The sequence below is a fragment of the Castanea sativa genome, chromosome 2, assembly GCF_040712315.1.
Source record: "Castanea sativa cultivar Marrone di Chiusa Pesio chromosome 2, ASM4071231v1".
Lineage (NCBI taxonomy): Eukaryota > Viridiplantae > Streptophyta > Magnoliopsida > Fagales > Fagaceae > Castanea > Castanea sativa.
Genome location: NC_134014.1, coordinates 39028411 through 39041116, shown reverse-complemented (window position 1 = coordinate 39041116; position 12706 = coordinate 39028411). Strand labels below are relative to the sequence as shown.

Below are 12706 nucleotides of genomic sequence, written 5' to 3'. Positions count from 1 at the left end.
CAAGGATGCCCAACCGTAGCATCCACCAATTAATCTATACGAGGCATTGGAAATCACTCTTTAGGACAAGCTTTGTTCAAATCTGTGAAGTTCACACATACTCTCCACTTCCCATTCTTCTTCTTCACTACCACTGTATGAGCCAACCATTCTAGGTAAAACACCTCTTTGATAGCACCGGCCTTCTTGAGCTTGAGCACTTCTTCCTTGACAGCCTTTGAATGCTTCTTAGAGGAACGCCGAGGTGGTTGTCTCCTCGGAACAACACCTGAATTAACGTTCAGGTGATGACAGATGAAATTCGAATCAACCCCAAGGTCTTTGTAAGCATCCCATGTAAATACATCTATATTCTTTCTCAAAAACATAACCAACTCCATCTTCTCCTGAAGTGGCAGTTGAACTCTGACCTGAAAGAACCTTTCAGGGTCATTATCTATAAGGACCTTCTCTAACTCCTCACATGTAGCATCCTCTGCTACCGCCACATTGGGCGTAGCCGGAGACATTAATTGCTACAAGTCCACTGTAGCCGAGGCCGAGGGCCCTAGCCAGACTGATGTAGAATTACAGCCGATATACACCGTCTCGCCACAAATTGGCTCCCAATAATTTCCTCAATCAGTTCCCCAGAAGGGAACTTCACCTTGACATGTAAAGTTGAGGAAACAGCACCTAGAACATGCAGCCAAGGCCTTGCCATAATGGCCGTGTAGGGAGAATAAGTGTCTACCACAATAAAATCTACATCTATAACCTCTAGACCTGATTGCACAGGTAACCGAATTTGCCCTTTTGGTATGACAGTCTTTTCCTCGAAACTTATTAATGGCGAATCATAAGCCGTAAGATCTGCGAGTTTTAAATTGAGCCCCCTAAACAAGTCAAGGTACATAATATATGCGCCACTACCCTAGTCAACCATTACCCTTCTCACATCGTAACCCCCTATCCTCAACGTAACTACCAATGCATCGTCATGTGGTTGGATAGTCCCAATCTTGTCTTCTTCCGAGAAACCTAAAATAGGTGGAGTATTTCCCCGAAGTCTCTTCGGACTAGAGTTAGACTCCTCGGCAAAAGTTCGTGACAGAGACATCACCCTAGTAGGACCAGAACCAATTCTGCCAGGAGCAGCAAAAATAACATTAATTGTTCCCAAAGGAAGCCTTGATGAATTATTCCCTTGGCTCACCGAACTTGAATGGCTTCCTTGCCCATTGGGATGATACAGAAACTGCTTCAACCTACCCTCCTTGGCCAACTGCTCCAAATGATTCCATAGAGTCCAGCAATTTTCAGTGGTATGACCTACGTCCTGATGATAGTGGCAATGGAGATTCTGATTTCGCTTTGTATGATCCCCAGCCATCTTGTTGAGCCATTTGAAGTATGGTTCATTCTAGATTTTCTCCAACAGTTGATGCACTGGTTCTCGGAATATAGTGTTAACCACATGTGGAACAATAGGACCGGATTGCCCAACAAAATCTCTTCGGGGCCTGTTATTGTTGTATCTGTCCGACCTGAAATCCCTCCTCTCTTGATGGATAACCTTCGTCTTCCCTTTACCCTACTGTTGATCCTCCTCAACCCATTTGTACTCGTCAATTCGATCCATGAGCCGACGTACACTCATTACAGGCTTTTTGGTCAGAGATTTCCTCAAGTCATGCTCGATTGGCAGACCAACCTTAAAAGTATTGATCGCCACTTCGTCAAAGTCACCATCAACTTCATTAAACATCTCCCAATATCTGTGAAAGTATGTCTTCAGGATTTCCCCTTCCCTCATGGCCATGGACAATAATGAATCCAGAGGCCGAGGAACTCTACCGCAAGTGATGAAGCGAGACCCAAATGCCCTAGTGAGTTCCATGAAAGAGTCAATAAAACCTGCCTTCAGGCCATTAAACCATCTCATCACAATAGGTCCCAAGCTAGAAGGGAAGACTTTGCACATCAAAGTCTCATTTTTAGAGTGTACTGCCATCCTCTGATTGAAATGACTCACGTGTTCCACAGGGTCTGTTCAGCCATTATAAATGGTGAACGTGGGTTGAGTGAACCGTCGTGGAAGCTTCCCCTTCTCGGCCCTACGTGTGAAAGGTGACTTGGAAATTTGGTGCAACACCCTACTCATAGCATCGTTTTCCAAGCCCCTGGAGGAAGACTTCCTGTCCTTACGACCGTGAAGATCATCTTCCTTAAACAAGAAAGATTCACCAGGAGGAGTTCTTGACCTGGGCCTATAACTACTATCTCGAGAGTCTTCAAAAGAAGGATCAGAGAACGAAGGTGCTCGCCTCCGCCTCGCACGGCGTAACTTCTTCTTCAAATGGTCAATCTCCTTTTGCAAGGCCTTAACATCGTCCTCCTGAGGAAGTCTGCTTCCACCCCGTGAGTGACTCCTAGTGGTGTGCCCTGTATGCACACTACCCTCCTGATCTCTTTCCTACTCAAGATGTTAGAAGTGGTCTTCATGTTGGGACCCCAAAGACTCTACATGGCGTGCACTCGAGCTTGCTATCACGTTACCCTTCCTCTAACACAAGATTTCCCACGGACGGTGCTAATTGTAAGGCCACAATTCCCACCCGAACCCAACAATGTGAAGGGAACAAGTCCAAAAAGCCCAATACAATGAAATTTGTAGAGCGTGAGCTTGAAACCTAGGTTTTATGGATATTGGATAATAAAGATGATAGGCTATACCCACGATTCACATGCAACAAACTGTTTATGTCGAAGAACCTCTCCTCGGACGTAAGGCGAAGACCACTTGTATTGTCTTTACTTGTTCTAAGACAAAATACAATTATAGGTGATGTGTACAATATATTTCTCTTTCTTTTTCGATCCCCCTCCTTAGAATGCTTTTCTTTTCCTTTTATATCATCCTCATTTTTCCCTCCATCTTCCACGTATGGATCAGAGCAATGATCCAAATACTTGTCCCATACACCGCCCTCTGGAAGTCTTCAAACAATAGCTATAAGGCTGACCTCCACTGTTCAGATGTCATTTCTCCATTAATGCAGCCAGAGAGGTAGATACAGAGTCTTTAATGCGGTGGTAACAGCTTTTTCTAAGATATTTCTCATTCATTCTTCCTCTCTGTGCCCTTGTGGAACACATCTTCATCCACCAGACCTTCCAAAATTTCCTTCCATATATCATGGCATATCATATGACCTTCACTTGACTTAGCCGAGGAGATGTCCCTCCTCGGACCATTCCCATTAACCTCATTAGCAATAGTAGGCATGTGGGCTTTTAAGTTCGACGTAGTTATTACCATTAAACCCTCCTCGGACAAATTAATACATTCGGATCTAGCCCAAAAACATATTCTGACCATTCTGCATCCACAATAAATCTTTTTTTTTAGATTTTAAGAAAATAGATATAATTTTTTTTTATCTTATCTTCTTCTTTTATAATTTCTAAGTTGATAAAAATCTTAATTTGATTACAATCTAAATTTTAATCATTTTATTATTAATTTATTTTTTACTATTTTTTTACTCTTCATAGTTATACACAATTACTTTTTTTTATTTCTTTGGATTAAAAAATAAAAATAAAAAAAAATCAACGTGCATAGCTAGGAAGAGTTAGACATGTGCATGAGTAGGAGAGTTATAACTTATGTGGGGGGTAAGATTTATAAAATAAATAAATGGATCGTGAGCTTGATCAATTGGTTCCAATTTGTTTTCGTCATTGGGCCCCTAAGCCCACAAGTCAACCTACACTACAGACATCCGAGGAACCGTCCGTGGATGAATGTCTCTTCGGATGGGCCCGGCGAACACTCTAGGACTTGCCAAAAAGATTAAAGGCAGAGTTCTGGAAAAACTATTGGGTAAGAAGGGGATCCAAGTACCCTCTAGAGGCAACGGCGTGATAGAAATATCTAAGGAAAATGCTGCTACCACCACATTAAAGACCCTGCACCTACCTCCCTGGCCGCATTAATGGGGAAATGACCCCTGAACAGTAGAATTCAACTTTCCTACTTTTATTTAAAGACTTCAAGAAGGTGGTAGAAAAAGGGGGGCACCTAAGGATAAGATTTGGGTGACACGTGGATGTAAGAGGGAAGAAGAAGAATATTTATGAAGAGAAGGAGGAAAAGAAAAGGGGATTTGTCAGTTAGCTAAAGAAGGAACTAAGAACTGTAATTATTGGCATAAAAGAGAAGCAATATACAAATCTTCCTCGACTTACGTCCGAGAAGGTTCACTTGTTATATTTGTTTATCATTTGTAAAGATTATGGCATTCTAGCCTGCTTATCAAGTTCCCAATACCCATAAACTAGATTTCAAATCCACACTCTACAAATCTTATTGTTTAAGGCTCATTGGGCCTGAACCCACGTTTATCTTTGGGTCCAGGTGCAATTGTACGCTTACAACTTATATCTATTTGATTATTGATATAAACCAATCATCATTGTGATTTTTTCCTCTTCACACACGGTTACTTTTCTTTTCTTTTCCTTTTTACGTAAATGGAAAGAGTTACATACGCATTGGAATATACGTATACATCCAAGTCTACTTGGTAACCCCATAATGTCATTTGTTTATTTATAATAAATAAATAACTAAGTAAATTCATTATCCAATTTTTTATATTTTTGATAGCTCAAGTCTTTTTCCTATAGAGACAGACCAACTAGAGAGAAACATTCATGGCTAGGACCCTCTAAAATTATCAAGTTAGAATTATGGGTGCCATTTACATGAATTGGAAAATTATTATAATTATTATTATTTTTTGAGATTATCTATTAGATGAAGAATTTTGAATCCTAATTGAGTTAGGATTTCTAATATATATATATATATATATATATATATATATATATATATATATATATATATATATATATATATATATAGAGTGTTTTTATTCAATGTATTTTTCTTCATTTTTACGGCTTCTTCTTTTTTTTCTTTTTTCTTTTTTCTTTTTTTGATATAAAGTAGAAACACTATTTATTATTCTAATCAATTCTCTCATCCATTACCAATAATTCTCCTTCTCTCATAATTTGTGAAATCCATATTGGAATGCTTTGTCAAACCTACCATCCACACTTTATCAAACCTACCATTCACATTATTACAAGTATGTATTTCTCTTCTTCGTTTTTGCATGTGTTTTGTGTGTGTGTATATATATTTAAGGTTTTGCTTATGAGTCATAAAGACAATTTTAAATCCATGAAATCCATTATATATTGTGTTATGTTTATATGTGCTTATTACAATTTTATTTTTGTTCAAATCTCCTTTATAAGTTCAAAGTTTTTAATCTAATTTTTGTAGATAAGTAATTTAATTATATTATTGAAATAAATTGTTTGATTTACATATACTTTTCTATTAAGCCATGCATCTCACGGGCATAACACTAGTACTAGAATACAATAACCTAACAAGTCCAGTCTTAGGTCGGTTGTACCACGTTCAAGTCGGTCATGCCACGTTATTAGACACTGAGAGTTTTGAATAATTACAATGATCTAACAGGTTAAGTCTTATGTCGATTGTACCACATCATTTGACGCTGGAAGTACTAAGTAATTTTCGATCGCACAACAATAATCCTATTCATCTAATCAATATTTATTGATATTGAACTATTTTTTGTGTACCGTTCCTTTGCATGTATGTGACAATTCCATGAGAATGTGAGATCATCAGTCATATACAATTCATTCAAATTGGGTTTAGGAAAACATAGCCGCCTGAACATTGTTTCCCAGCACATTTAGGGCTTTCATCTTTGTATGCGTGCTTGTAATTAGAGTGTGTCATGGTCTGTAATACGGTGGGAAAAGTTTTTCTTCTAGGTGAGAAATGAAATCACATACTCATCTTAAACCCAAACTAAGAGTTCACAAGTTCCTTTGTGGCGCTGCAAAGTTTATTTTCCATCTGCTAAACAAGAAGACCATTAATTAGCAAGAAAAATTAGGAATGGCAGTGCTATAATGGTATATTCCTAGTTCAATTTCAAAATTCTAGGGATAAGACGTATTCATAAACATCTTCCAGTCCGCACCTTGGGCTAATTACCTCACTTCTCTGTGGAATCTACTGCTTTGAATATCAGCAGTCGTGTTTTCTGGCTCTTTCATCTTGACTAATAAACACTACTCACCAACAATTAATCCTGTATGTCCGTATCACAATTGGTCATCATCAATATCTTCAAATTGGTATATCTTTTAGGCATATACCCAGCCCATTTCATTTCCAAATTCAGCTTTTCCAACTCTACATAGATCTCCGGAAAATGAGGGTGGGTAAACTGAGGAAACTTGCGTTTTGTTATCTACTTCAACCCAACTCCTTCCAGCACTTTTCCTTGCCCCCTTTTGTTACATCAAGTTCCTTACCTCAGCTACTTCAGCCCATACACCAACTTTTGCATAGATATGCATATGTGTGTGTGTGTGTCTCACATACTCCATCTTGCAAAGTTGATTTGTAGCCACCCTCCCAAGCTCTAATTCTTCATGTACTTTGCAAGAACAAAATAGTGGGGTTTTTTAGGCTTTTAGCATAATTTTATTAACAATTTTATTATGTGACAAGTTTTGCAAACATATTAGTTTAGTAACAATTTTATTATCACATAACAATATTGTTAGTAAAATCATGCTAAAATCCCCCCAAAAAAATAACCCTTAAAAGTACATGACATAATTTGGATCATAAGGCATTTCCTCTATCAGCTCCTTTGCTTTTCTTAGATGTCCCTTTCTTGCATAGAGGTCAACCAAGCATGCATATAGATCTTGCTCAGAAACAAGCTCGTAATCCCTTCTCATTTTATTAAAATACTCTATCCCTCCTTCAAGAAATCCAGCATGATTGCAAGCAGTCCAAGTAGCACTAAAGCAGACATTGACGAGCATGGTTGTTTACGTGAAGATGAGTATGTGGAATTAGCAACAACCACCTAAACGACTACGGTCTTGGATAAATGGTGATGGTGATGGTGGTGGTCAAGCCCACTCATGACCCACTGAAATTAAAGAAGATTCATTGTGTCTGTTGAAGTGGACAAGCGGGCTGTGGTTAGATTAAGAAGGCCATTAATAAGAGCCAGAATCGGAAAATATATTGAGTGTTTGGCTACCAATTAAAAAGCCAACTTATTTTATTATTCAGCTCATTTTTACTACTATTTATAGATCCTACTACACTTTTCGGTACTATTCATATATCTCACTCTACTATTTTAACTAATTTTTACCTTTATCTACAATATTTTCAAAAAAAAGTATTCAGTTTCAGCAAAATAAATGAATTCCAAACAGACCTTTAACATAAAAAAACGAGTGCACATGACCCAATTTTTTTGGACTTCACTCAACTATTTTCACATACATGGAAAATGCTAACGAATGCTCTTAAGACATTAGTTAATAATCCATTTAAAGAAAGTTTTTATGGAAAAAGAAAAAAAAAAAGTAATTAATGTTTTGAAAAAATTTTCATTTTCCATAAAAATAATGTCAAAACTTTCCTAAAATGAATTTTTAACCAATGTCCTAAAAACACTCGTTAGTATAACCTTATATATGTTTATACACACTTATATATTTACTTATTTCCTAAAAAAAAAAAAAAAGAGAAAGTTATTTTAAGCAAATAAACTAAATCCATATGCCTGGTACACAAACAAAATGAAAGGCATCAAATGTCAGCCAAATCACAAATGGTAGCTAAACTTCAATAGCCTTTTATAAGAAAAATTAGTGCTCAAGCAATTAGAAACTTTCTAAAGCGGGCTATTCTGTTTTTAAGCAAAACCACCACCACCACACCCCCCAAAGGTCTTAAATACATAGATAAATCTACAAGATAAAAATATAATGCAGGGCTGGCTCTGTAGAGAAGCAAGAGGTTTATCCACATACATAAAGATCTCCAAAGATCTTTGCCAGAGCCAAAGATGCAATCATGTTACAGACTCTGTCCAATACGCAAAATTAATCCTTCCCCTGAGTCCAAATCCTCACAGTTTTGTCATTGCCAAGCGCACCAGAAGCAATCATATTCTCAGTGGGGTGACATGATACTGATATAACCGTGTCGGTATGACCTTCCAATTTCTGGACTATTTTCCTGCTCTGCAGCTCCCACAAGTATAGACAACTATCTTCAGAACCGCTAACAATATACTTTCCATTTGTTACAGAAAATGTGGATGAAAGGCAGTACTTCGAATTCACATGGCCAGTATAAGTCTTCAAAAATTTCCCAGTTGCATAGTTCCAAAGCCTCTGGAAAACATAACACAGACAATATAGATGAGCCTACAAAATAAATATGCATAGCAACTAATACTCAAAGAAGAGTGAATGCTCAAAATATCATCAATGTAATAATTTGCTATTGTAAACAATTCAAAGTCTACAAATTTGCTGAATCCTGCTTGTGTCAAGTACAAACGTGCAAGTTCATTAGAGAAGCTTAAATGTGGAGTATATTGCTTAACATACTTCAAAAGAACTATCTACAAATACATATAACCAAGTTAGGAGTGATGCAGCATTTTAAGTGCAACATCACAGACTAATCCCGAAATTTCTAGAATTTTCCCAGTTTCACTAGTACAACCTTTCCGTACCTACATTCTGCATTAAGGTGCATGAATGGGCAGAGCATAGATTAAAAGGAATGCCTTTTACAGAAATTGTCCTACATGATATTATTTCTAAGCATGTTTGAATCCTGCAAATCTATTTAGTTGGTACCAAATAGAACAACTTGACATAAAAAGTCAGAACACAAGTACACAACCAAATCTTTATAATAACATTCTTAACCAAAGGAAGAATCAAGGATTTTAGATTTTGTTCTAAGTCTCTCTCATACACTCGTAAGAGATTTCTAGATGAAGCTAGTGAAGTAATTGATCAAAATAAGTCATTCCACGGTTTCATTATAGGTGTCTTCTGTTTTCAGTTTTTCACCAATAGATGATTAAAAGTGACAAAAAATTTGAAGAGTCCACTACTACACAGATAGCTTCATTCCAATAGAGCAAATAATGCTTCCTGTAGCTTATCTAGAATCAATACACAGGGAGTTTTAGAGTAAAATTGACAAAACCAGTAGAAACAGACAGAAATTATGTTTTTGAAGGTCATACAAGTAGATTAAAGGTCCCATTCGAAGGTGGAGAAGAAAGAATTGAGGATTGCCGATAAAATTCGTGAGCTTGTTCAATCCATAACATAGAATAGAAGAGAATCTATCAAGTAGTGTAATCATTACTGATTCTGAATATGAAAGAAAATAAGTTCAATTTTAATTTCTTCCAAGACAGCAACTTTGTGTTCCCAACATCTATTATATTTAGCAATTATCTACTCACTACGGCATTTAAACAAACACATGGAGAACAAAATAAAAAACACAAAGACAACAATGGCAAAGAACCAAGACAAAAACTTTAAACCCAAATTGCAGAGGAAGGAAGTAAATGAAGTTACCAAAGTATTATCAAGAGTTCCAACAAGAAGAAACTTGGCATTGGGAGAGAATTTGACATACGAAACCGGCGGGTTCTCATCGTCAATCAAAGTCTTCATACAATGCCCAGTCGCAGCGTCCCAAATTCGACACAACCCGTCGTAACTACTTGAAACAATGAGAGACCCATCGCGGTTAAAATCAACGGCGGTGACGGGGTCAGAGTGAGCCGGCAAGACCTTGAGACACTTAGCAGACTTAACATCCCAGATTCGGACAGTTTCGTCGAAAGAGCCGGAGACAATCATGTTGGACTGAGGATTAAAGTTGACACAGAAAGCATAGTTGGTGTGCCCCGACAGGGTTTTGATGAGGGACCCAGTTTCGATGTCCCAGAGTCGGAGGGTCTTGTCGTCGGAGGCCGAGACGAGGTATTTGGAGTCGGAGGAGAAGGCTAGGTCCGAAACGCCTTGTTCGTGGCCTTCGAGTTCTTGGAGAAGAGAGACGGTGGGAGCGGGGGAGTCCGACGAGGATTTGACGACGGAGATGCGGAGGGTTTTGTCGGCGGAGGAGGAGGCTAGGAGGCGACCGTCGGATGAGAATTTTACGGCGGAGATTGCTCGCTTGTGGGGAGTTAGGGTTTTGGCGAGAGTGTAGGGTTTGAAGGATTCGGTTTGATCTGGCTCTGTCTCTGTCGCCATTCTTCTTTCTCTGTTGGTTGGTTTGATTTGATTGATTGATTGTGTGAGTGTTAGAGAAAGAGTGCGGGGGTTTTGGAGGGTTTTAATAATTTTAATAGATGATACTGTAATTGGAGACGGAGAAGGACAAGAGAAAAGTGTACCCAACGACTTTTCTTTTGTTTTGGAGGAACGAAAAGATTGTTATGCTATTGGGCGGGGAACCACGATTCCAAACTTTCTTTTTTAAAAGGGAATTTGTATTTCCTATTATAATTTTTTTTTTTTTTTTTGGGGGGAAAAATTTGATAGGTGGAATGTAAAGAGATTTGAACTGAATTTTATTTGGAAAGTATTAGTTGATTTACCAATTTACAACTCTTGATTTTAATTTAAGTAAATTACAAATTACATTTTTAAAGTTTGAGAATGATAGGGGAATAATATAGCCCATCTCCAAGTCGTCCATAGCCCACCTACTACCATAAACACAAACTTACCTACAAGTGCCTCGTCCAGGGAAGAAGAGTTCAAGACGAGGTACATACCATCAGAGTGATGCACTCGTCCAGAGTGCCGACATCCTCGTCTTGAGCAAATTCACCCGTTAGACGAGGCAGCCCCCCGCGTGTGAAACAAAGCACGCCCAACTGAGGAACTCAAGGACGAGGGTGTCACACTTAGGAAAATCTCCAAATGAGATATGATAATCCCTTATCCCACGCGTAACCGCCAGGTATCCGTTGTGAAACAAGAGCATAACTTCCAGACGGTTATGCAAGTTACGTTTGATTTCTATCTCTCCTTGAAGCCAGGAGAAGTTCCAATTCTGGTAACCGCCTATGACAACACTATATAAAGGTCGTTTCAGACAAACCCAAGGTATGTTCATTTTATTACTCCAAAAAAGTTGGAACTCAGATTACTTAGAGGAAAAACTAACTTTACCATCGGAGGATTTTTGGCCGGCAGCCCCGGTCGCCTTTGATACGCTTTTCTTTCTTTTTCAGGCCGTAGAAAGAACCAGTAGTCCTTTCAAGTCCGAAGCATCCAACCTACTGATTTTCTTGGCATCATCAGTTGGCGCCGTCTGTGGGAAACGGTAAACTTGTTATTCTATCCCAGACAAAAGGTTGAATGGTTCGAACAAGATCAAGGGCTACCACCTGTGCCACTGTGAGAGTAGGGATGCTTCCAAAGAATCCCCTTCGTGATCGCAGATCGCACTCGTAGTGCCACCGCCTTCTATGCAGCACATACAATCCATGGCCGCCGCTATGGCGAACCGACGCGTCGAACCGGGAATTGAATAAGGAGATCAACTTCGGGGAGGCGTGTCAAGGACACATGGAGGGAAGGGCCCCAAGTCGGGGAAGGAGGAGAGAATGTAGAGTCCGAAGATCAAACAAGTGGGTACCGCTTCAAGAAGGGTGCCGCACTTGGAAAAAGAAATGGACCGATGAGAAAAGCCATGGATGAAATGAGGGAGAACATGAGGCGAGCAAACCCGCAGATGATATGGTCCACCGAACGGACTCCCCTTTCACGGCCTCCATCGCCGGTCACCCTCTACCCCCGAAGTTCAAAATGCCTTCTCTAGACTCGTACGATGGAAATCGCGACCCCCGCGATCACATTGCAACTTTCAAGACGACCATGCATCTCAGGGAGTCCCGTACGAGATCATGTGCGAGCTTTTCCCACCACACTCAAGGGGTCAGCGCGAGTGTGGTTCAGCAAGATTCCCCCAAACTCAGTGGGATCATTTGAAGAACTGAGTAAGCTGTTTGTCAACAACTTCATTGGAGGACAGCGTCACAAGCGTTCCTCCTCTAGCCTGCTGACCATAGAGCAAGGAGACAATGAGAGTTTGCGATCTTTTATCACCCGTTTTAACAGAGAAGCCTTAATGGTGGACGAGATGGATGACAAGCTATTGCTAGCCGCTTTCCACAATGGGGTCAATTCTGACTTGTTTATTCATAAGCTCTATGAGCAGGAACCGCAGACTATGGCCGAGCTTGTCCATTCAGCCCAGAATTTTATGAATGCCGAAGACGCCATCATAGCCAAGAAAAGAAAAAGGGCAGAGCGCTCGGAAGTGGGCCACCATCGCTACCAAGACCAGGGACCTCGTCCGAAGAAGGTTCGGGTAGACGAGAGAAAAGATAAGGATGGTGAGAAGGCCAGTTCCTCTGCAAGGAATCAACAATATACGCCCCTGACTATGCCGTTAGAGCAGGTCCTTATGCAGATCAAGGATGATCCGTCCTTGAAGTGGCCAGACAAAATGAAGGGAGACCCCAACAAGCGTAATAGGAGCAAGTACTGCCGTTTTCATAGGGACCACGGGCATGATACAGACGAGTGCTTTGACTTGAAGCAACAGATAGAAAATCTCATTAGACAGGGGAAATTGAGGAACTTCCTTGGACGAGACCAGAGAGATGAGAAAATGAAGGCCAAGGTGGAAGAATCATCACGCCCCCCACTAGGAGAAATAAGGGTAATTATAGGA

The 12706-nt window shown here is 39.6% G+C and overlaps 2 protein-coding genes across 2 annotated transcripts; both read right to left on the bottom strand.

Moving 5' to 3' along the window:
* Positions 1-547: 547 nt before the first annotated feature.
* On the bottom strand, positions 548-1372 carry LOC142625313 (uncharacterized). The gene is made up of 2 exons (XM_075798991.1): positions 929-1372; positions 548-646 (listed from the first exon to the last, which is right to left on the bottom strand). Exons 1-2 carry the CDS (start codon positions 1370-1372, stop codon positions 548-550), a joined length of 543 nt encoding a protein of 180 aa, XP_075655106.1.
* A 6374-nt stretch (positions 1373-7746) lies between these two features.
* Positions 7747-10406, bottom strand: LOC142623431 (COMPASS-like H3K4 histone methylase component WDR5A). Its single transcript, XM_075796842.1, has 2 exons — positions 9529-10406; positions 7747-8313 (listed from the first exon to the last, which is right to left on the bottom strand). Exons 1-2 carry the CDS (start codon positions 10207-10209, stop codon positions 8020-8022), a joined length of 975 nt encoding a protein of 324 aa, XP_075652957.1. The 5' UTR covers positions 10210-10406; the 3' UTR covers positions 7747-8019.
* Positions 10407-12706: the final 2300 nt, after the last annotated feature.